Source organism: Benincasa hispida, chromosome 2 (assembly GCF_027475165.1).
Source record: "Benincasa hispida cultivar pf3 chromosome 2, pf3_genome.v1.1, whole genome shotgun sequence".
NCBI lineage: Eukaryota > Viridiplantae > Streptophyta > Magnoliopsida > Cucurbitales > Cucurbitaceae > Benincasa > Benincasa hispida.
The window spans coordinates 19,023,213-19,046,649 of record NC_143479.1 but is presented as its reverse complement, the minus strand read 5'-3'; the positions used below and the strand labels follow the sequence as shown (position 1 = coordinate 19,046,649).

General features: G+C 33.6%; 2 protein-coding genes across 5 annotated transcripts; one reads left to right on the top strand and one right to left on the bottom strand.

Annotated features, from left to right (window-relative positions):
• Window positions 1–1,844: 1,844 nt before the first annotated feature.
• Window positions 1,845–19,209, top strand: LOC120071114 (Tetratricopeptide repeat (TPR)-like superfamily protein). 4 transcript variants are annotated; one of them, XR_005480162.2, is made up of 24 exons: window positions 1,845–2,274; window positions 2,656–2,717; window positions 5,937–6,029; window positions 10,296–10,368; window positions 10,512–10,931; window positions 11,455–11,519; window positions 11,634–11,762; window positions 11,850–11,891; window positions 11,963–12,487; window positions 12,577–12,734; window positions 12,908–13,394; window positions 13,558–13,620; window positions 13,711–13,812; window positions 14,025–14,339; window positions 14,423–14,515; window positions 14,599–14,700; window positions 14,812–14,916; window positions 14,992–15,125; window positions 15,226–15,409; window positions 15,493–15,624; window positions 15,703–15,815; window positions 16,169–16,247; window positions 16,517–18,638; window positions 18,836–19,209. XR_005480162.2 is itself a non-coding variant. In XM_039023176.2 (23 exons), the coding sequence occupies exons 1-23, from the start codon at window positions 2,205–2,207 to the stop codon at window positions 18,512–18,514; spliced, it is 5,544 nt and encodes a 1,847-aa protein (XP_038879104.2). In that variant the 5' UTR covers window positions 1,845–2,204; the 3' UTR covers window positions 18,515–18,743. The 4 variants fall into 4 exon arrangements, 1 of the variants encoding a protein (XP_038879104.2); XR_005480161.2 differs by having other exon boundaries at window positions 18,750–19,209; XM_039023176.2 differs by lacking the exon at window positions 18,836–19,209 and having other exon boundaries at window positions 16,517–18,743.
• On the bottom strand, window positions 19,107–22,083 carry LOC120071115 (heptahelical transmembrane protein 2-like). The gene is made up of 4 exons (XM_039023177.2): window positions 21,573–22,083; window positions 21,381–21,476; window positions 21,150–21,225; window positions 19,107–20,122 (listed from the first exon to the last, which is right to left on the bottom strand). The coding sequence occupies exons 1-4, from the start codon at window positions 21,818–21,820 to the stop codon at window positions 19,451–19,453; spliced, it is 1,092 nt and encodes a 363-aa protein (XP_038879105.2). The 5' UTR covers window positions 21,821–22,083; the 3' UTR covers window positions 19,107–19,450.
• Window positions 22,084–23,437: the final 1,354 nt, after the last annotated feature.

The window sequence follows — 23,437 nt, the reverse complement described above, 5'->3', positions numbered from 1 at the left end:
GGAAGATTTGGATTAAACATTTGATACAACTCGATTAAATAGTTAGAGTCCAAAATTGACTTTTTTCCCCTACAAATTATATTGGCATATATTATTTAGCAATAATTTAAATAAATTTAAAATATCATAAGTATTTTAGTAAGTAACATTAATACGTTTTCAATTTCAATTTATATCATTTTGATTCCTACTAAGTAAACGGTTAAAAGCATCGATTGATTCAAAAAAAATTAAATTTATGGGTCATGATAATCTTTAACACTCCTTTATTTGTGAGCTTAAAATTTTGTAGAGTTAATCAATATTAATTAATTTGAGAGGAAATGACATTATAGAGGGTTTGAATATAGAAGGTTAAGTTAATTGGCTTATAGTAAATTTAAAATGTATTTGGTTTAACTTTTCAAGTGTTTTAATTTAATATATATACAAAAGTCATTTTGAAAAAAGTATGAGTATTATCCCACTCCACAAAATTACTTTTGGAAAAATGAATTGAGAGAAACACTTGAAATAATTTTTTTTTAATTTTTTTAGGATTTAATGATTAATCTCTCTAATTTGTATACTACATAAAGTTATAAAAATATTATCTCTAATCCTCTACCTCACTTCCACCATGGTTGCTGTCGGCTACTACCGCCCCTCTGTCGGCCACCTCTGACAACCATCACTATCTGCCATCTCTAGCTGACAACTTAATTACCTTCGACAACTACCTCTGACAACCAACTCTAGCAATGACCAGCTCTAACGACTAACTCTATTGACCAATTAAATCGATCATATATTAGAAAAGAGAAAAAAAAAACTTGATTAACGAAAGTGTTTTTAAATGTAAATTTGAATTTATTACTTCATAGCATTTAATACTTGATCTTTATAATCATCTGACACTGATAGAAATACTTTGAGCTAGTATATAGCAAACCACAGACTTGTATGCAAGATTCGAAATATTGACGTCGATGTAAATATCAAGGTCCTAATTTTATAGAAATATTAATGTCAAGGGAAATTTTAGAAAACTTTATGGAAATCGATGGAAATTGTTATAATTAGTTGATGAAACTTTGATTTTGGCTTAAGTAGACTATAATGGACTATTTTTTATTATCATTTCTATAATGTAAGACAACATTTATATATATATTATGAATATTTGTCTAAACGTCGATGCGAGAGCATAAATTTAAAAAAAAAATGAAAAAATAATTACAAAATAATATAAATAATATTTATGAATATTTTGAGGTGAATTAATGTGAAAATGAATTTTTTGGTTGGTAAAAGAAACAAAACTCACATCAATTCAATTTTGAGGTAAATGATGTGAAAATTTAATTGAAATTTTTTTGAATGAAGTTAAAAATAAATATAAGTTATTTTTTGTGGTTTCTTCTATTTACTGTCTTTGATAGTGATAATTTTTTATTGAAAACAAAGTTGAAAATTGAGAAAAGTTAGATATTAGAAAAACAACACATTGACAAAGTTTCATCTTTCGTCATAAACGACATTGACATGTAAAACTATACAATTATACGTAATCAGGAACATAAAACTGAAAAAAAATAAATAAATAAATTGAGCTAACCGTAGCTAATTCCTAAAAAATTAAAATTTTCTCGAAATGAAAAAAAAAACGAAATCCCTCTTATTAAAATTTCAAAGCTACGATGAAATTTTTTTTTCTCGTCATTTCAAAGGAGAGTTAATTGTACCTAACACTTTTAACATAAAGAGATAGGCTATTAAGTGATTGATGATAGATGGGAGAGTAACGTTTTCTCCTTATCAACCTATTCCATACAATAAATATAAGAATTTTAAGAGAAACGAGAGGCCCCAAATCGCTAGCCTTTACAATTCACTCTCTAACGCTTGCGCTATTGAGTTGGTTTTTGTTTTGTTTTGTTTTAGTGTCCCCTACATAACCTTCCCTTTCCCTCTTACCTTATCCTATCCTTACTCTTCTCTTCTTCTTCTTCTTCTTCTTCTTCTTCTTCTTCTTCTTCTTCTTCTTTCTTCTCTCTCTTTCTTTTAACATTCTTTATGTAAACAGCCCACCTTTTTTCTTCTTCTTCTTCTTCTTTATATAACCCTTCTTCATTTTCCAATTTTTCTCACCCATTTTCCCTCAAAATTCCCCAATTTCTCTATTGGATTTTAACCATTTTGCATTGCCATAATCCAAATTATATATGGCTCCCAAAGCTGGAAAAACAAAGCCTCATAAGCCTAAAGGAGACAAGAAAAAGAAAGAAGAGAAAGGTTTTTTCTTCCAACTACACTCTCTCTTTCAAGTGTTTTCTTAATTTACTTGCTTTGTTGGGTTCTTCTTCTTCGAACTATTTTTGGGTGTCGGATAATTCGATTTAATATAATAATAGTCGATTTTCATTGAAGGATTGTGTTTCTTTTCAATACAATAGAAAGAGAAGAATTTGAACTGCAAACTTTGTAGTCATTAATATATGTTGTATGTTAGTTGTTGTTAGGCTGAGTTTTGGACATTGTATTTTGGGCTATTCCATTGGTTGGAGAAATTAAATGGAAATCAAATATGTGGTTAATGTTTGAGCTATATCTTCTTTCTGGATATGTGTGTATATATTTTTAATTATTTTTATTTTTGTTTTGTTTGTTTGACAGTTTTGCCCACTGTTGTTGAACTTACGGTTGAAACTCCAGAAGACTCGCAAGTGACCCTTAAGGTAATTAAACATTTGAAAAGCTATTCTTCTACATTTTTCTTTTTTTCTTTTCTTTTCTTTTCTTTTTTTCTTTTTTCTTTTTTTTTTTTGGGGGGTAACATTTGAAAATTTATAATGTTCTCTCTTAAAATTTACTATGAGAATTCTTCTACAATTATGAGAATCTGTCCATTGGTCATTGAAAAGAAAAGGTTCTCGTTTTTTTTCATTTTCTTTTTTGACAAGATATGTTTAGTTGTCACTTCCATTTTTTTCTCTCAAGTTCTCTTCGATGTTTTTTTCCCCCCTTAAAAGTTGAAATTAATTTTATTTGTTAAATAAGTTCTTTGTTCAAATTTTTATTCATACTTCTTATTTTTACATTATTTTTATTTTAAAGAAATAAAAAATAATAAAATTATTCGTTTATTTTAAACTATTTTCTATCCTTCCAAAATGGCTACATTATTAAATGATAATTTTATTGAGTTGTTTTCAAATATGGAAAAATGTACCAAAATATTTACAAAATATAACAAAATTTCACTATATTTTGTAAATATTTTCAATAATTTTTCCATTTGAAATAATTTTCCATTTTTGTTCTTACAAAATATAGCATATAAAAAAATTATTCTTAGTTATCTTCGTTTTTAATCATGAAAAATGTTTCGTCATTCTAAATATTTAGTTTTTTTTAACGGCATTCTACATATTTAATCTTAATTTTTGCATGTTTTTAATTTTAATTTTGTTGGTTTTATCTTGCCAAAATGTGATTGTTGTGGTATAATTAAAACATAAATCATTATGGAAGAAACTAAGTGTTTGACAACCACTTAAAATAGTTTTTCGAGTATAGTTTAATCAATTATTAAAAAAAAATCTTTAAATAAAAAATGGGTTTCTTAAAAGATTTTTTTTTCAAGTCAATCCAAACGGGTCCTTAATATTTGTAGATGATACCTATCCATTATCTTCTTCTTCATTTTTTTTTATATTATGTCTTTATTTTCAGATATTTAAACATTGTCATTAAGGTTATATAATAGAAAATAAACATAATGTTGTTATAAACATTATTTAAACAAAATTTCAGTGTACTTTTTACAACAAATTAATAAGTAAATACGTGGATTTATTTGATAATCCTTGTAGTAGGAAGTATGTATGAAAATTTTATCAAAATCATAAAGATTACTTATTACGTTTTATCCTAATCTAAGAACGTCCTTAAATTTTAAGATTTAAAATTACGAGACTAAATTCTAATTTATTTTTTTTTAAAGTAATGGGACTAAATTTTTAATTAAACCATAAATTATCTTTAATGCATTTAGAAATTTATAAATAATTTTCAATCAAGTGTAAAACAAAGTTTAATCATTTCAATGTAATTTCCATATACATCCTCCTTTAAAATTAGAGGTTCAGTCACTCATCTGTATAATTATTGTACTAAAAAATTTTCGTAAAATGTTGTGCATACTACTTTTATGCATTCAATTTAGAGATAAAAAAGTTAAGAATAAAAATAGATTTTTATGCAAGTTATTTCTGTAACAAATTCCAATGCTACAAATATATATACAATTATTTACTATATTCATAAATATGAATTATGAGTATGGTAAATAACACTGTCTATTAATTTAACCGAATATAGTAGACCTCATTTAATAACTATTTGATTTTTTATTTTAAAAATAAAAAAGAAAAAGAAAAATCATTATCCAACGGGAGTTTTTAGGAAAAAAATACAAAATAAGAAGATAGAGTGGGCAGATATTACCCAAAAGATAAAAAATAGAGAGTGACAGACGACAATTTTGCTCATTCCTTTACTTTTCAACGTTATACTTTTAAATTGCTTCCCTCAAAATGGTTTTTTTTTTTTTTAAAAAAAAAAAAAAAGACAGTACAAATATTTAAGAACATTGGAATAATGTACCCAGCTACCTATTATTTTTAAATCAGGACTTCTTATTGTTGAATTATATTTTAACTTTAAACGTATGTCATAACTCATAGATATGTCATAACTCATAGATATCTAAACATTAAATTATGTATTTAATAGACACTAAAAAATAATAATAATCACTTTGAATAGCCCAACGATTTACACATGAAATAAAAAGTCCAAATGTATCTATCAAACAAATTTTAAAGTGTAAAGACCTCTGGAATTAAAAAGTTAAAATTTAAAAATGTATATTATAAAATTTTAAAATTTATGAATCTATTATAAACAAATATGATACTTTAGTAAATATGAGTATAGATTAACTATTCAAGCATCTACTTAGAAAGGGAAAGTCGTGATATTTGTTGTAGTTTGAAAATTAAATTTGACCTTTACCATAAATTTATAATGCTTTTGGAGGTCGTTTATTTCGCGGGCATCTTAAATTTCCATGAAGTGGACATTTGGATTATCGTGTTTGTTTTGCTATATTGTAAAATGTCCCCGCAGAAGATTTTTGAGTATCCTAGGATGTTCAGACGGAGGAAATCTGAAGAGTTTTGGATGCCATTTTAAAACATGGGTTTTTCATATTCCCAAGTTGAAGGCGTCCCCTTTTACATTTTTACCTTCATTTTTATTTTATTATATATATATATATATCTTTATTTGCATTATATAATTAAAATAAATACTGTCGACATTGTATATTATATATTTTTAGTTATATCGTAATTCTTATTAACTTTTTAAGCAATATATTTAAATTTATATTTAAAATAATATTTATTTTATAAAAAAAAATCTTAAATTATGATACGCTACTTTGTTGAGAAAAATAGCATATAAAAATAATATAAATTGTATTAATTTTAAATGGATAAAACCAAATATGTTATACAAGTTCAAATTATATCAAATTAATTATAAATTAATAAATAGTTATAAGAGTATTCTTGGAATTTTATGTAAATTTAAGATATTGTCGAGTAAAAATCTCACAAAATAAATGCAGTTATCAAAATATTTTCATATATCTGTAAAAATATTCCTACAAAATAAATATGATAATCTAAATATTCAAACATCCATAATTTCTAATATTTATAAGTTTGAACATTTAAGATTGTGATTATCTATCTATCAAATAAACAAATGATCCCTTAATAGTTAAATTAGATTACGGTAAACAAATTTTTAGTCGATGAATTATGTTTGAAGTGGGGCTGTATTTATTGGAGCTGAAAAAAGGAAGGATGGAATTAAATTTGTAGGGAATATCGACGGACAGGATCTTGGATGTGAGGAAGCTATTAGGCGTACACGTGGAGACGTGTCATTTAACGAATTTCTCGTTGTCGCACGAGGTATTTCTTTTCCATTTCCTCAATACTTTTAATTTTTAATCTACAAAATCAAGGTGTGGGTCCCACTTCCCCGTCAAGATATTTACTGTGCGCCGTTGAATGTGTTTTGACTTTTACTTTTCGCTTCTGTTTTAAAAAACGGTCACATTCAAAACTTTAGTGGCATCTGGGCCCCAGCTTTTTCAGTTGTCACCTGACCCAATAAAATGGGGCCACGTGTCTCTTGGGAATTTTCTGCATATCCTTAGCCTAAAGAACAATTGCATTAAGGAGAAATGACACCCGCAACGGGTTTTAGTCAAATGGGTGGGTCCTCCCATCTGGACAAAGCCCAATTTGCTAACTTATGATCCACACAATTACCATTTCTCTAAAATCTAATTAAATCTACCTAAATAGATCTTAATCATTCATCGGAAATAGATCTATAAACGGTTCAGGGAAACACGTGTAACAACCCCACTTTCTAGGACTACTAAAAAGGAATCGTTACTGCATGCATGCATAAATATTCTCATTGAAGAAAATAAAGTAAATTAAAGAAAATAATCATAATCTTAAACTTCGTATATATATAAAAAAAAATGTTCTAACATATCTCAAAATCTTAAATTGTTCAACCCGGGCATCCTTTTTAACAAGAAACAATTTATAAAAAAAATGAATAAATTAATAGATAAATTAATTAATTAAATTATGATAAATCCATGAAGGGATAAAAACAAAACATGTGAAAATATAAACAGTCAAATGCGGAAGCGAATTTTGGTTTCTTTGGCACTGTCACGGATTCCTCTTGTCAATCGCCCTAGTGTCCTTGCCCTTACCTGAAAAAAAAATAAGGATAAAGATTGAGTATAAAATACTCAGTAAGTGATCCCATTACCGGGATCAGACTATGCATCCACGAGCAAAGAAAAAAAAATAGTCCGTGGCTCATACAGTTACATCGGTTTTTTATGACGAAAGGAAAACCAAAAGACGTACTATCTTGCCTTGAAACGCATGTCTAGCAGCCCGTAGGCACACCTCAAACATAATAATAACATGAACGTTAACCTATCAATTAACGCATGTCTAGCGGCCCATAGGCACACTGTCAAAACATGAAACATGAAAATAAAAGTAACATGAACGTAAACCTGTCGGCTCACGCATGTCTAGCAGCCCGTAGGCACACCGTCAAACATGATAATAACATGAACATTAACCTGTCGGTTCACGCATGTCTAGCGGCCCGTAGGCACACCATCAAACATAATAATAACACGCGTTAAGGCAAGACAATAAACCGCTCTACTAGTCTATTCATGCATCACATACACAATATCAGTACTGATCATAATTTTAACATGCTCATAATACTTGCAACCACCATGCAACTAGCAAAACATAATATCAAACAAAATCATGCTCCAGAGTCAACCAAGTAACTTGATAGGTCTAATCTAGATCGTCTGGCACGAAGGCACCAGTAATAGTATCACTTACCTCAACTTGGTTACAAAAGTCCACGCAAATAATTCCTTAAAACCTTTGGAAAACTTGAATCAACACAAAGTTGTGGCTTGATCCAAGACAAATTCCAAAACTTGATTCAAGTAGCCAATCTGATCAAGAATTAATTCCAAAATCAATAACTTTTTTTTTCCACTATTACTCTCAATCCAAAAGAATAACCAACCAGTTTACACAAAACTTACCAAAACTGAAACTCTTCGATGAAGAGAATGGTTCTTTCTTTGTTAGCAACGCCTCGAAATCCAAATCCTAAAAGTCAACACAATGAGTAACACTAAAATCGTTTCCAACACCAAAAGGCACTTTAAAAAGACTCAACGCCAAACCTTGCCCAAAACAATCCAAACTTACCCAATCTCAAAAAAGGCAGTAGCAGGCGAACGGTGGCAGAAGCAAAACTGGACACCGGGGCTGATGTCGGCAAGGCGAGCGGCGAGACAGCGGTGCTTGCGGTGTCGACGGAACGGCGAGGTGAGGCTGTTTGCGACGGCGCTGGCGAGGAGGTCACAGTGAGATGAGGTTGCTTACGGCGGCTAAGGCTGGAAGGAAAAAAAAAAAAAGAAGGAGAGAAGAGGAGGGTTGCGTGTGTGTGGAGAGAGAAAAAAAGAAAATTACTTTTTTTTTTCTTTTTTCTTTTCTCTTTTCTTTAACCTTTCCACAAATATATATATAACCAAATTAAACTCTTATTTTTCCCTTAAAAAAACAAATTCCTTAATTATCTTCCAATATATATATATATATATATTTTCCTTTTCCTAAAAAAAAAAATCTAATACATATTTAGTTATCTCCATAGATAATCAAATATTTTAAAATAAGTCAAAATAAAACTCAATTAATTCAAAATAATTAAATCATATTTTAGCTTAGCCCAAAAACATAAATCCCATATAATTTATCCAAGTAGCCAACAATAACAAAAAAAACTTAATTACAAAATAAAAATCAGGATGTTACAACACGTATTCCCTTACATCGTATCATTTTACATATATCTATTTTATTTTTTTTATCAAATAGAAAAAAATTATATTTATATGAACCTCTGTTCACCTACATAAAATCCTAAATACGTCACTGCCATCACCATCCTCTAATTTATTTTTAAAAAAAACACACCCAAAGAAGACTCATGAAACTTATTGGCGTGAATTACATTAACTAAAACTTGAGAATCAGATTCAACTTTAAATTTGGAACAATCAAACTCATCTGCCATCTAGAGACCATTTAGTAGAGTTAACCTTTTGCTGTCAGCACCTAACACAAGATTCATCAAACGCTGACAAGGGTACCACCTACTGACCCAAAGAATATTAAAGCACAACCCCTCTTCATGTACCCTATGAAGTGCAAGAAGCGTCCACATTAAGTATAAGTAAATTTAATGTTGGAGGACCACCAACTGTCTCCACTTTCAACCATTCTTTCTATTGTAGGAACTCACACAATACCTATATCACTCACTGATTTAAACATCTATTACACCTTTGAATCAATTGATGGGATAGGCAATCACTTATTCACTAGATTTTAGTCATACCATAAAAGCCCAACAACCAACACAATACAGCAGCATATCCAAACTTGATAGATTGTCAACTAGATCCATGAGCATGTCCTAAATAGATCATCTTTGGGATGCCAAATTTCAACCTAAAGAAATCAACGCTTACCACAAACTTTTTGATATGATCAAATCCTACAGTGAAAGCTTGTGAACGCTTTTCTTTTTATTTTAGAAGATAAAACACAAAATTAAAATACAGACAACAAACAACATCACATGCTGTAATTAATCAGGCTAAGCATGAGAGGAAAGAAAAATTAACACACCTTTGTAGGACTCTTAAACAATAATTCTTATTCTTTTTTCCAGTAATTTATTCTTCTTATTTTCAACATCTTGACACCTCCAAAGAGTCTTCTTTACTATGACTTTGGTAAAGCCCAGCTGGTGAAAGCCTCTTTCGAGAGATTGCGGGAATTGGGTGGAGAAAAGTTTTTATGTAGAGAACTTTTTCTTTGTGTGAAATTACGAGAGTGAGAGAGTAGATTTTTTTTTCTTGTACAAAGAACAACCAACCTAAAACCAGAGACCTTTTATGTGTTTTAACATGAAGTGGGATAACTTCCTATTTCAATCCACCATCCCTGCAATGCATATGAGTTATTTAATTTAATTAAATGAATATTTATTTAATTAAAATAATAAAATCTAATTATTAATTAATTAGACATCTCATATCTTATTAAATAAACATTTGAATCATATTCAAATGTATAAATCTCTCATAACCTATAATTTCAATATAAATCTTATCCATATTAACTTTTAACCTATAACTTTAACATGAATCTCATTCATATAAATTTGTTATTTGAATCACATTCAAATATATTAAATCTCCTATATTATATAGTTTAATTTAGAATTAACTATATATTATAATATATCTATGTATATTATGTTAACGGTATCATATACAATTAACATATTATTTTCTAAATTAATTTGAACACCTCAAATTATTCTTTCAAAATACTGGTCTTTGTTAATTCATTATGAGCTAACAAAGGAATCTAATGGAGACTACAAGCTCCAATGATTTGAGATTAATTAATTAAACTCTTTAATTAAATTAAACAACATTTATTAACTACAAATCCTTGGTTGTACTCTTATACAAGAAACATGTTGCGTCCATTGATACAAGCATTTAACAAATTTAAAATTTTCAGGTTCGAGGGTCTAGGCTAAAAGATTCGGTGGACATCATCTCTCTAAAACCCTGCCACCTCACAATCGTCCAAGGTAAACCTGACCCCACACTTTAGAAATAAAGAATCCAACGTACCAAAATTTGTAATGGATATTGTTATCATACATCTTGTTGCACCTTATCCTTCCTCCCTCTCCTCCCAAATTTTCATTTTCCAGTGTTGGTATTTTGGCAGAGGACTACACAGAAGAACTCGCCGTCGCGCACATCCGGCGACTGCTGGATATCGTCGCTTGCACCACCTCATTCGGCGGATCCTCCAATTCCCCCAAGTCACCGGCTCGAACCAGTCCCAAAGACCTTGCCTCGAAAGAATCTTGTTTGACCGATTATGAGGCTGCACTACCCAGTCCCGAAACCGGCAGCGAGCAGAGTTTCAAACCTAAATCGACCGGAACCGGAGATAAGAAGGTGGCCACTGGCTCTGGCGGTGGGGCACAGAATCTCAGACATGGGCCTAAGGGTTTCAGAAACCTGGACGGCTCATACGATAGTTCGGAGAAAGCTGATGGCTCCATTTCAATGTGCCCGCCGCCGCGGCTTGGCCAATTCTATGAGTTCTTCTCCTTCTCTTACCTGACACCACCACTTCAATGTGAGTTATCTATGTTTCTTCTTGGTGCTGCCATTGGTGGAAATGGAGCCAATGCTTCATGGTTCTATCTTTTATTCTTTAAATTCTTGTTTCCTTTTCTGAAATTTTAGTTCATTTCGTTTTCTTATTTCATTTTGTTTTCATTCCGACATTTCAAGTTTTAATTGTTATAGTTGAGGTAACGAGTCAATTACACCGTCTGCTCTGTTTGAGAAGAACTCATAAGCTATTTGCGACCCACACACTCTGAGATATGGCCATGTGAACTCATTCTGTTACTTGGTGAAATTTTTGATAGGTACAAAAATTGAAGTGGGAAGCTTCATTTAAAACTTTTTTTTCTTTTTCTTTTTAAGTTTTGTGTTGTCAGTGTGTGTGAATCGGAGGGTACATTACGAAAACTTGTGGTTGGATGACAATTTTATTTACTTCTTGTAGTTGATTTGATTTGAATCATTTGATGAAAGTTATTATTTAAGAAATGTCTGGTCATATTGTCTTCTTATTTAGTTTTTTCTTGCAGACATTCGGAGATCAAGTCGTCCATTCCTTGTGGATAAGACAGAAGATGATTTCTTTCAGATTGATGTGAGGATAGTCATTATGTTACAGTATTTTTCCCTTGTACAAGTTCTTTTATTCACAAAACTACTCATCCCTGGGGACTGCCTTCTTATATACTGTGTATAATTGTATCTCAAGGTTCGAGTTTGCAATGGAAAACCAACAACAATTGTTGCTTCAAGAAAAGGGTTTTACCCTGCTGGGAAACATCTTCTTAATCATTCCTTGGTGGGACTGTTGCAGCAGATAAGCAGAGCATTTGATGCTGTAAGCATTTATCTAAAGCACGCATGATCTTATTTTTGTCAGTTTATGAAAGGTTTCATTAATCGTTAACATACAATCTTTTTGTAGGCATATAGAGCTCTTATGAAAGCTTTCACAGATCACAACAAAGTAAGTATATTTGACATAGAGTGTTGGGAACTTGGAGAAGATAATGTCATATTGACTCTGTTTCATTTCAGTTTGGAAACCTACCTTATGGTTTTAGGGCAAATACTTGGGTGGTTCCTCCTGTTGTTGCTGAGAACCCATCTACTTTCCCCCAACTTCCTGTAGAAGATGAGAATTGGGGAGGAAATGGAGGAGGGCAAGGAAGAGATGGCAAGCATAATTTCAGAGAATGGGCAAAAGAGTTTGCAATTCTGGTTGCAATGCCTTGCAAAACTGCAGAGGAGAGGCAAATCCGTGATAGAAAAGCATTTCTGCTTCACAGTTTATTTGTCGATGTGTCGGTCTTTAAAGCTGTTGAAGTAATCAATCGGCTTATCAAGACTAGTCAATTTCCTGTGAATGATCCAAATAGTTTAGTATCTCACGAGGAAGTTGTTGGAGATTTAATCATTAAGGTAACAAGAGACGTACAAGATGCAAGCATAAAATTGGACTGTAAAAATGATGGGAGCTTGGTTCTAGGAGTATCGACGGAGGATTTTTCTCGTAGAAATTTACTTAAAGGCATAACTGCTGATGAGAGTGCTACTGTCCATGTAAGCAGTATGGCTAACATAAATGTTTGATATGATATGTTATTTCAATTTCAAGTTGTTTTGATTGCTTTCTTAACCTATCAATGTAGGACACTTCCACATTAGGCGTTGTGGTCATTAGACATTGTGGCTACACAGCTATTGTGAAAGTTACAGCCGAGGTGAATTGGGAGGGAAATCCCATTCCTCAGGACATTGACATTGAAGATCAACCAGAAGGAGGAGAAAATGCTCTAAATGTTAATAGGTATTTTCATTTTTCTAAAATCTTCTAAGTCTTGACCAGGGACCCATCTTTCTAGGAAAGAGTTGGAGTGCAAGGCAACAATCTCTAAATTATTGGCTTGGAGTCATACTTTATTACTTGGTAACAGGTTTTTATAACTTAATTAATATTTGGATTATGTCATTTTAATTTAGCTTGAGAATGTTGCTGCACAAGTCAATCACACCTCAGGCATCAAATACTTCTACACGATCGCCGAGCACAAATGTTGATCATTTACAATATTCAAGGACGATTGTGAGGGAGGTAATAGAAGAAAGTTTGTTAAGGTTGCAGGAAGAACCTGCCAAAAACTCTAGGTCCATTAGGTGGGAGCTTGGTGCATGTTGGGTTCAACATTTGCAAAATCAGGCTTCAGGAAAAACTGAGCCTAAGAAAACAGAAGAAACCAAGTTAGAGCCAGTTGTAAAGGGTCTTGGAAAACAAGGTGGACTTTTAAAGGAGATTAAGAGAAAAACAGACCTTGGAACTAGTAAAGTAGAACCTGGGAAGGAAGTTGATCCCACTAACCAAAAGGAACTGGAGAAACAAGACGAGGATATGGAACAAATGTGGAAAATGTTGCTTCCTGAATCTGCTTATTTGCGACTGAAAGAATCAGAAACCGGTCTTCACAAAAAGGTTCTTCTTTTTAATAAATTAATTCTTCTTAGTCTACTTATTCTCTACTTATTCTAAGATATTTTGTACCATTCACACTTTTTTCTCAATGGATGAACCTTTAGAAGATAATTTTTATGCTTTAACTTCAGTCTTAATATTGGTTATTGGTTTCCCCTGACAGTCACCCGAGGAGTTGATTGATATGGCTCATAATTATTATGCTGATACTGCCCTTCCGAAACTGGTTAGAATGTCAATAATCAGCCTTTCTTTTTTTGTGCTTCTCATATCTTGCGCTCAAGAGGACTTATTTATATGACCCCAAATATAACAGGTTGCAGACTTTGGATCCCTTGAACTCTCACCTGTTGATGGAAGGACGTTGACAGATTTCATGCACACCCGGGGGTTGCAAATGTGTTCATTGGGCCGTGTGGTAATTGCCTCATTTTATTTTATGACACCATTCTTTAGACATTTATTATTATTATTTGATTATTTATTTATTTATTATTATTATTATTTTTTAGGATAATCCAAAACAGAAATATATACGTTATTCTTCGTGAATGATGGGATTTGAAATGAAATAGGTGGCTGGAATTCTTATTTGTTGCTTCTAAGCTTATTTTCCTTGTTTTATTACAGGTTGAACTTGCAGATAAGCTTCCACATGTGCAATCTTTATGTATACATGAAATGATTGTTCGCGCTTATAAACACATATTGCAAGCAGTTATAGCTGCAGTCAATTTTTCTGACTTGGCCACATCAATAGCATCCTGTCTAAATGTGTTGTTGGGAACACCTTCAGTTGAAGATGAAACCGATTGGAATGATGATTGTAATTTGAAATGGAAGTGGGTGAAAACATTCCTTCTAAAGAGATTTGGATGGCAATGGAAAAATGACAGCGCTCAAGATCTCAGAAAATATGCTATCCTTCGAGGATTATGTCACAAGGTTTAAAAAGGAGACGAGCCACGCTTTTCTTTTTGAATAGTTTTTGGCATCATTTTTTTAACACTGACATTTTGTCCCATCAGGTTGGGCTAGAGCTTGTCCCCAGAGATTACAACATGGAAAGTGCGTCACCTTTCACAAAGTCAGATATTATTAGCATGGTCCCTGTGTACAAGGTTGGTGTAGTTGAAGTTTCATACCATGAACTGGATGATTAGAGTTTTGTGTTGGTTTGACAATGTTAATTCCTTTGCTACAGCATGTTGCATGTTCGTCTGCAGATGGGCGTACACTGTTGGAATCTTCCAAAACTTCTTTGGATAAAGGGAAATTGGAGGATGCTGTTAATTATGGTACAAAGGTGAGGGATATCTTTTTTTTTTTTTTTTTTTTTTTTTTTTTTTTTTTGACCTTGTAGTTTAACATCTTTAAGTTAATAAATTAACTCGGTGGAAACTTATTGAATTTGAAGGCACTCTCAAAACTTGTCTCTGTTTGCGGTCCATATCATCGAATGACTGCTGGAGCATATAGTCTTCTGGCAGTTGTGCTTTATCACACAGGGGATTTTAATCAGGTAGATTCTCTTCTAATACAATGGATTTTTCATACAAGTATTTAAAGACTAAGTACTTGGCACTTCTTTACATAGGCAACAATATATCAGCAAAAAGCATTGGATATTAATGAGAGAGAACTTGGACTTGACCACCCTGATACAATGAAAAGTTATGGAGATCTAGCTGTTTTCTATTATCGACTTCAGCACACAGAATTGGCGTTGAAGTATGTTTTCACTTGCTACATTTAGCTGATATTGATTGAATGATGTTAGATGGATTAAATCTTTCATTGTCCAATGTGTAAAATGTCTTTTGGATTACAGGTATGTTAACCGAGCTCTGTACCTTTTGCATTTGACTTGTGGACCTTCTCATCCAAACACAGCAGCTACTTACATTAACGTAGCAATGATGGAAGAAGGTTTAGGAAATGTGCATGTTGCTTTAAGATACCTGCATGAGGCTTTGAAGTGCAACCAAAGACTTCTAGGGGCTGATCACATACAGGCGAATCTCTATGTCTATGTCTTTTTCGATCATAGACTTGTGTATTTCTGTTCATAATCATATTTAGTAATCATTTTCTACAGACTGCTGCAAGCTACCATGCGATAGCAATTGCTCTTTCTTTAATGGAAGCATACTCACTGAGTGTTCAGCATGAGCAGACCACTCTGCAAATACTACAGGCCAAACTTGGATCTGAGGATTTGCGTACTCAGGTTAGATGTGAAGTCTAAAGTGCAGCCATGTTTATTGCCTTTAAGCCATAAACTTAAGAGAAAATTTAAGTGACACAGGACGCAGCTGCATGGCTCGAGTACTTTGAATCAAAGGCCTTGGAGCAGCAGGAAGCTGCACGAAATGGCACCCCTAAGCCAGACGCTTCCATCTCCAGTAAAGGTCATTTGAGGTATGCGACCTACAGAATTAATTCTTATTGTTGACACCATATTTTGTTACCTTGATATTTAGGGTTTCTTTTTCTTCAAAAATAATAATAAAAAATACTGTTGACGCTTATTATTGATGCAATGCCCAAAAAGTGGAGGTTTTTGGGATTTTCTTAATTTTATTTCGTAATTGTATAAAAAATATATGGTATTTTTTCATGATATTTTGAAAAATAGTGAAAACCTTTTTCTAAAATCGGTATTTTTATTTTTTTTTTGTTCCTATTAAGTTGACAATTGATATCCAACTTACATCTTTTCTTGTCCCATTACTTTGAAAAAAATCTAATCAGTGTTTCCCTCCTTTGGTTAGTGTGTCAGACCTCTTGGATTATATAGCCCCTGATGCAGATTTAAAAGTCAGAGATGCTCAAAGGAAAGCTCGTAACAAGGTTCCCATCATCCTTTTTCTCGACTCTTCTTAGTTTCAACTCCTTTCTTTATGGACCCTAAAGCTCACTCAAAAAACTCACATGGAAATCTTTATTTGGTCTTCACAAAATATGAACTCATGATCTAAACTCTCTCTATTTATAGAGAATTAGCACCACTGGCTAGATTTACTAGCAAAACATTAAACTAAAAGGAAATTACAAAATTCACTTTAACATCCTAAATTTTCTTATTGTTGAAACATTCTTTGCCTTTCCTTTCTGAACAGATCAAAGGAAAATCGGGTCAATACACAGAAACAGGAGCTGAAGAAGTCCATAAGGACGAAGATTTGTCGCCAAATTATTCTGCCATTGAGAGTCCAAGTGATAAAGAAAACAAATCTCAAGAAGCCCCGTTGGAGGAACATGTAATTGAAAAACCTGACACGGTTCTGTTTGATGCTACGAAGCTTAATAAAAATGTTGACCAAGTGCAAGATGAGGCCTCAGATGGTGACTGGCAAGAGGCTGTTCCTAAAGGCCGTTCTATTGTAGGTCGCAAGTCTTCAGGTTCAAAGAGACCAAGCTTGGCAAAATTGAATACCAATTTCATAAACGTATCTCAATCATCAAGATACAGAGGAAAGCCTAATAGCTTTGTATCTCCTAGAACCAGCTCAAGTGAATCTACAGCTTCAGTTGGCTCATCCGTTCCTGTTCCTCAGAAATTGACTAAGAGTGGAAGTTTCAGTTCTAAGCCTACGAGTAGCCTTTTCAGTCCAGGCAGTGTGGAAAAAATATCTGACCCCAAATCAGCTCCATGTTCTCCTGCCTTAACTGATCAAGTTGCAAAATCTGCATCTATATCTGCTTCAGGAAGTGTTCAGGTAGCTGGAAAACTTTTCTCATACAAAGAAGTTGCATTGGCTCCACCTGGAACTATTGTAAAGGCAGCGACAGAGCAGCTGGCAAAAGGGCCTAATCATGTTGAAGTGAGTTCACCAGAAATCCAGGAGACAGCTACAGCTGAGCTCACTCATGGTGAAGTAGCCACCGTCAAAGATGGAGAGGATGTGAAAGTTGAGGGAATTGGTGCAGAACAAAAAGTTGAAGGCCTTGTCAATGAGATTACAGAAACAGACAAACAGAAATCTATATCTGCCCAACTCCAGGAGGAGGCTGTGAAGTGTTCATCCATGGAAAATAGAATGGCGGGTGCTGATGAATTGCAAGTGATTACCAAGCCCAGTGATGAAATAGAAGTTGAAAGTTCTGAGGCTTCAATACAAATAGAAGAATGTATTACTGTTTTCCCAGAAAATGATTGTATTTCATGCGAAGAAAATTCATCTGTTTCAAGAGAAAAGGCAACTGAAAATGATTTACCAGTTGATAGTGTTGATGTTAAGCCGATACCGACTGAAGTAGAAAAGCAAGATGAAGTGGAAGGTGGGAAGGAGACAACTAAGAAACTTTCTGCTACTGCACCTCCCTTCAATCCATCTACGATCCCCGTCTTTGGCTCAGTTTCAGGTCCAGGATTTAAAGATCATGGAGGCATTTTGCCTCCACCTATTAATATTCCTCCAATGCTTACTGTTAATCCAGTTCGCAGATCGCCAAATCAGTCAGCAACAGCCAGGGTACCCTATGGTCCACGGTTATCCGGTGGCTACAATAGATCTGGTAATCGGATCCCCCGTAACAAACCAATTTCACAAAATAGTGATCATAGTGCGGATGGGAATCTCTTCAATGCTCCTAGAATTATGAATCCCCATGCAGCTGAGTTTGTACCTGGCCACCCTTGGGTTCCAAATGGTTATCCAGTATCTCCAAATGCATATTTGGCTTCTCCAAATGGTTTCCCGTTTCCCCCTAATGGTATCCTGCTGTCCCCAACTGGTTATCCGGCACCAGTTAATGGTATTCCAGTGACTCAAAATGGAAGTCCAGTAGATGCATCTTCACCAGGTGTAGATGTTGATTCCAAAATAAAAATCAAGACTGAAGATGAAAAAAATAATGATAAAACTAATTCTGCAACTGATGTTGAATGTGAGAATCAACAAGAAATGGAGCCAAAGCCACATGTTGAATCTTTAGAAACTGATCACTCGCAATCTGATGTTCAAGAAAAGCTCCACGACTCTGCTCTGGTGGCTGCGTGTGATTCTGTTGCAACAAAAGAAGTTTCCCAGGACATGGTTTTGGAGAAAAAATCTAGCAAGCATTGGGGAGATTACAGTGACAATGAAGCTGAGATTGTTGAGGTTTCTAGTTGAAGGAGAATCACCAGTTTTGTATTACCTCAGATAATTTTGTTGACGAATGTTGCTGAGTGGTAGTTTCTGTTGCTGTAGTACAAGCGGCTGCAATCGAGGCTATGTGAATACACATGCAGTTTAGGTACGTAGCAGAAGTCTTCCTAATTTGAGTATCGTGAATGTCTTAACATGTTAATAAAATATACCACAAGCAATGAAGGATTTCATTAGCATTCTTGTTTGTTTATCTCAGTTTCTTATCTGTAAATTCTTCTCAACTCCGGCCATAATTTCAACCAAATCTGGAAACGTCTCTTGGATGATTTATACTCTTCACAGATCATTCCTGGACTGATAGCTGCGTGGAAGTCGCCTGCTGTAATGAATATTCATGTTCCGTGGGCAACTTGAAATTTTACTGATACAACCGAAGAAAAGCCATCCTGAGCTGCTTGGATATCAACCTTCTATCGGACCGATTCATCATAGTTCTCAAAAAATCTGGTTTTATGACCTATTTACGAGTGATATGACATGTATGAATGCGTTTATTTAGAGTTCAGTGTTAAAGTATAATTTTTTTAAAGACATGCAACTGTTAAACCTTCAATTTCTTCAACTTCGTGAACACGTGAATTTGTAAAATAAGCTAATTCGAGTTCTACAGCAACTTAGTGGAAAGCAATTGGAAGATATGAACTAATTACTTTTAAGTACACTGTGTATAAGTGATTTGTGCTTTCTATTGAATGAGATGTTGGTTCCTAGATTCTTGAGAGCAAAAGAATTCTTTTATAGCAAATGCTATGGGACACGTAATTCCTGCACTTCCTTAGTTGAAGAACTACAGCTGTTTCAGTTTACACCATGCCATAACATATTTGGAGACGATTGATGAGTATGACCCAGAAACTCGCTCTCGATCTACTTGGCAGCTTAGCCATCAAGGAATCCCTAAGAGTTGCAAGTGGGTGAACTCCGTCGAAAATCAATAATATACAATGTTGCTGCACTATGGACCAGAGCTGCCAGAACGACAAACACGTGAAAAAGCTGGTGGCTGTGTCCTGCAATGTCGAAGGCACCAGGTTTCCATCGTTCTGGTATCCGACTAACATATAACCCAGCTCCTGTAGCGTATAAAATCGCCATGACAAGCTCATAGGAGAAGGCAAGATAAATACGCGGATATCCCCAGTAGAGAGCAACAGCATGTGCAGCAGGGATTATCCCTGAGAAGCCCATGGTGAGAAATAAGGAGGCTCTGAAGGCCCGGAAACGAGGGGCCGAGAGAGCAGGTGCAAGAAGAGTAACAATGGCAGCAACACCGAGCACGGATATCGAAGAAAGATAGAACAACCGAGGATAAAAGCTGCAGAGAAACACATAATAAATAGGAGCAAAGAAGGATCCGACGATCATCAAAGAAATGCCTGCGTAATCCAGGCGCCAGAAGAAAAGGTTGAAGCGTTTGGAATGGCAAGCGAGAAGGTGGGAGAGGCTGCTACAAACCAAGCAACCCATAGCACCAATTAAGAAAACGAGCCATGGCCATCTTGGTAAAGTCGTGGTTTCATCCGCTCTGTCTACTAAGAAAACTGATGACTTTGAGACGTGTCTTGTTTCCTGCAAATAAAAGAAACAAAAATTCATCAAAGTTCCTAAATCATCAACGCCAATTCTCTCTCCAGAATCCCGACTACGAACTACATTATCACTCAACATGGATCATTGGCATCATAAACGTGAACTAAAACTCCACTTTTCAATAACGAGGATAACCCTCGTTTGTATTGTTAAACCACTCATAGATCTAAAAGTTTAAGTTCATGGGTGAATATAAATTTAATATTATATCATCTAACATTCTCTTAACTTATGAGGTTGAAATATGCAGAAGTCCCAATAAATAGAAGATACCATGTTAAATCATTGATCGACTAAAAACTTTAAACTGATGAGCGATGATAAATTTAATATTATATCATCTAACATATATTGACCAAAAAACACGTGTCATTGTCACAGAATTTTCCACATCTTTAACAAGAAGAAAAAAGATCGTTACCTTTTTTCAAATGGGTATGACGAAACATTCTTGTTTGGGTTGAGAATCTGGATTCGATTTAAAAGTGAAGCAACAATGAAGCAAATCAAAAGACGTGAAAATAGAAATCTGCAATTAAAATTTTCAACTTCCTATCATCCCAAAACGTGTGGACCTCTTTAAGTAGCTGAAGAATGAATTATTCCTTCTTTCTTGTGACTCTCCCCAACCCAATTGACATAAAATAAATAATCACTAAACAGCTCATATCGAGTTTGCATATTTCATTAACATGGGGAATTGAATATGAGTATCCAAAATGACAACCATGCTTCATTCCAACACTCTTCCATTCTTTTCAAATTCAATGAAGTCTATTCTCCTTTTCCTTTCACGAGTTATTATCTTTTTTTTCTTTTTGTACTTTCATTATTATGATAACTTATTTTAATTGCAGACCACAGACCATCGAAATAAATGAATAAATAAGCTGTAGACAACAAAATGAAAAGTGTTCGTCACAATCCGTCCATCAAACATCCAATCCAAAGAACAAAGTATGGCTAAAAAGATAACGATAATATAAAGAACAAACGAAAAGCTTACTGGAATAAAGCTATCAGAGCCGTTGACGTCCTTTTCCATACCCATAGTTGTCCAAAACGGCACCGTAACTGTACCTCTGGTCCATAAACCAAAAACAATCAATTACAGATCAGCTATGAAATTACTCATCCTTATCAATATCAAATCGATTCGATCCTAAATTTCCCTAATAATGAATGTGAAAAAACGAAGCATAAAAAATCCTCGGGTCGGGAGATTAGCTTCGTGTACCTGGAGAAATTGACGAGCAGAAAATCTCCGAGCTCCGTCCCTTCCATCAGCGTCATTACAACCATTGCCCCAAATATAAAAAACCCTATCAAATGGCTGCTCAAAATCGGACGCGAAACTATCAGCTTACAGAACCGGCAAAGATGAACGAAGAAATACAAAAGTAAATGAGAGTGAGGGAAGGGCATTTACGTCCAGATGTTGAGAGTTTCGTTGTGCCATGAAAATACACTGTAGAGCGCCTCTTTCACCGGCCATTCGCACCGGTAATAGTCCAATATGAACTCGTTGTCTTTAAGATACTCCGGCAAGTCCTTGTACTTCACCAATCGCCTTTGAAACGACCTCGTCTCATTCTTCCTCTCCCTCCTCTTCTCTGTCTTTTCGTTGTATTTAACCTCCGCATCTCGCCCATCGTCGCATTTGCGATGGCTGCTCATGATTCACAACCGTCGGATTCAACTTCAAATTCTTGGAATTTCCGGCTGATTTTCGCCGGATCTGCGTTCTCTGGCAGATGACGGGAAGAAATGGTCTAAAAATCCCCCGATTGTTCCTCGGGATTTATAATAGGCAATAACGACTTCGTTTAGTTTAACCAACTAATTTCCTTTTATTTATTTTTTATTTCTATTTATTGTTTTTTTTTTGGGGGGGGAATATGAAAATGTGTAAATGGCAAAATGCTGTGTGTAGATGGACGTTACTATTTTTAGGAAAATAAAGAAAATTCGAAAAATGACAACGTGGCAGTTAGCTGTTGGTTGGAGGGAAAAAATTGGGGGAGAAATATTAAGATTTGTATTGGGGGATTTAGGGGTTTAATTTAGGTGAGAGTAGATGAAAACGGGTGCTTCTGATCACCGCCCACTTTGCCTTTTTTCTTGTGATTTTGGTTTTGACGGAGGCTTGACCATGTGTTCGTCATGCAATTTTCAAGACAAGAGAAACCAAAGGGCTTCTTTTTTTTCCTTTCTTCTTTTGTTTTGGGAATTCAACTTTAAATTGGAGTTTGTGCACTAGGCATGCAAATTGTTTTTTTTCCCCAATAAATAAAAGCCTTCATTTGATCAAATTAATCATATATAATTGAGAATTTGCGTGATAACTATCTGATTATACTAAAAAGGGAAGAAAACCATTTTGTTGTGTTTGAGACCATTATTATAAATGAAGTTTAAAAATTTATGAAATCGAAGTTAAATAAAACGTAAAATTGATGTCTTTTAGTTCTAGATTCAACGTACTCCTTTGATCTAATAGGGAGTAGAGTTCTGAGTTCCGACTCGGCCAAATACTTTAATTTGTTACTTTTTAAAATTAAGGTTGTGAGCATCATTTCTACCTATTTGAATTTTTTTCATTAATCTACTTTTGGAACATGTTTTCAAAAATTCGAGCCAAGTTCGGAAAACTTACAAAAAAAAAAAAAAGTTTGATTTTTTCTTTTTCCTTTTTCAAAGAATTTGGTTACTTAAAGAAAGATAAAAAGTCCATGGAAAGACATTGTGAAAAGACTAGTATAATTTTCAAAAACTAAAAACTAAATACTATCGAGTGTTATCAAGTGTGACTTTAATTTTTTATTTTTAGTTTATAAACAAAATTCTCATCTTTCATTTTTCTTTGTTATTTACTTTATATTGATGTTTCAATATGTATATATATAATTTTTCTTCCAATAGAATGTGAAATTTTGTAAGAAATTAATGAGAAAATTTCCATAGGATTTCCCATATTTTATTGTTTTGTTATTTTATTTTATTTTATTTATTTTAGATTAAATACATTATATTATATTCTCTTGGTATTTTGTATTTCGGTGGTGTCTCGTTTTACTCCTCAATTTTTCAACATGATGAACTAGAAACTTATAAGACATAAATTGATGGTTAAAAAACCTTCTATAAATATTCTAAAAGGAAATGACCAATATTTTAATATTTAGAGGCATGATAGGTATAAAACACTATAGACCTGAAGGAATTAAATTTCATGTGGAAGCGTGTGAATGTCATGCATTTGTAATTCAATTTAAAACCAATGAAAAACAGAGA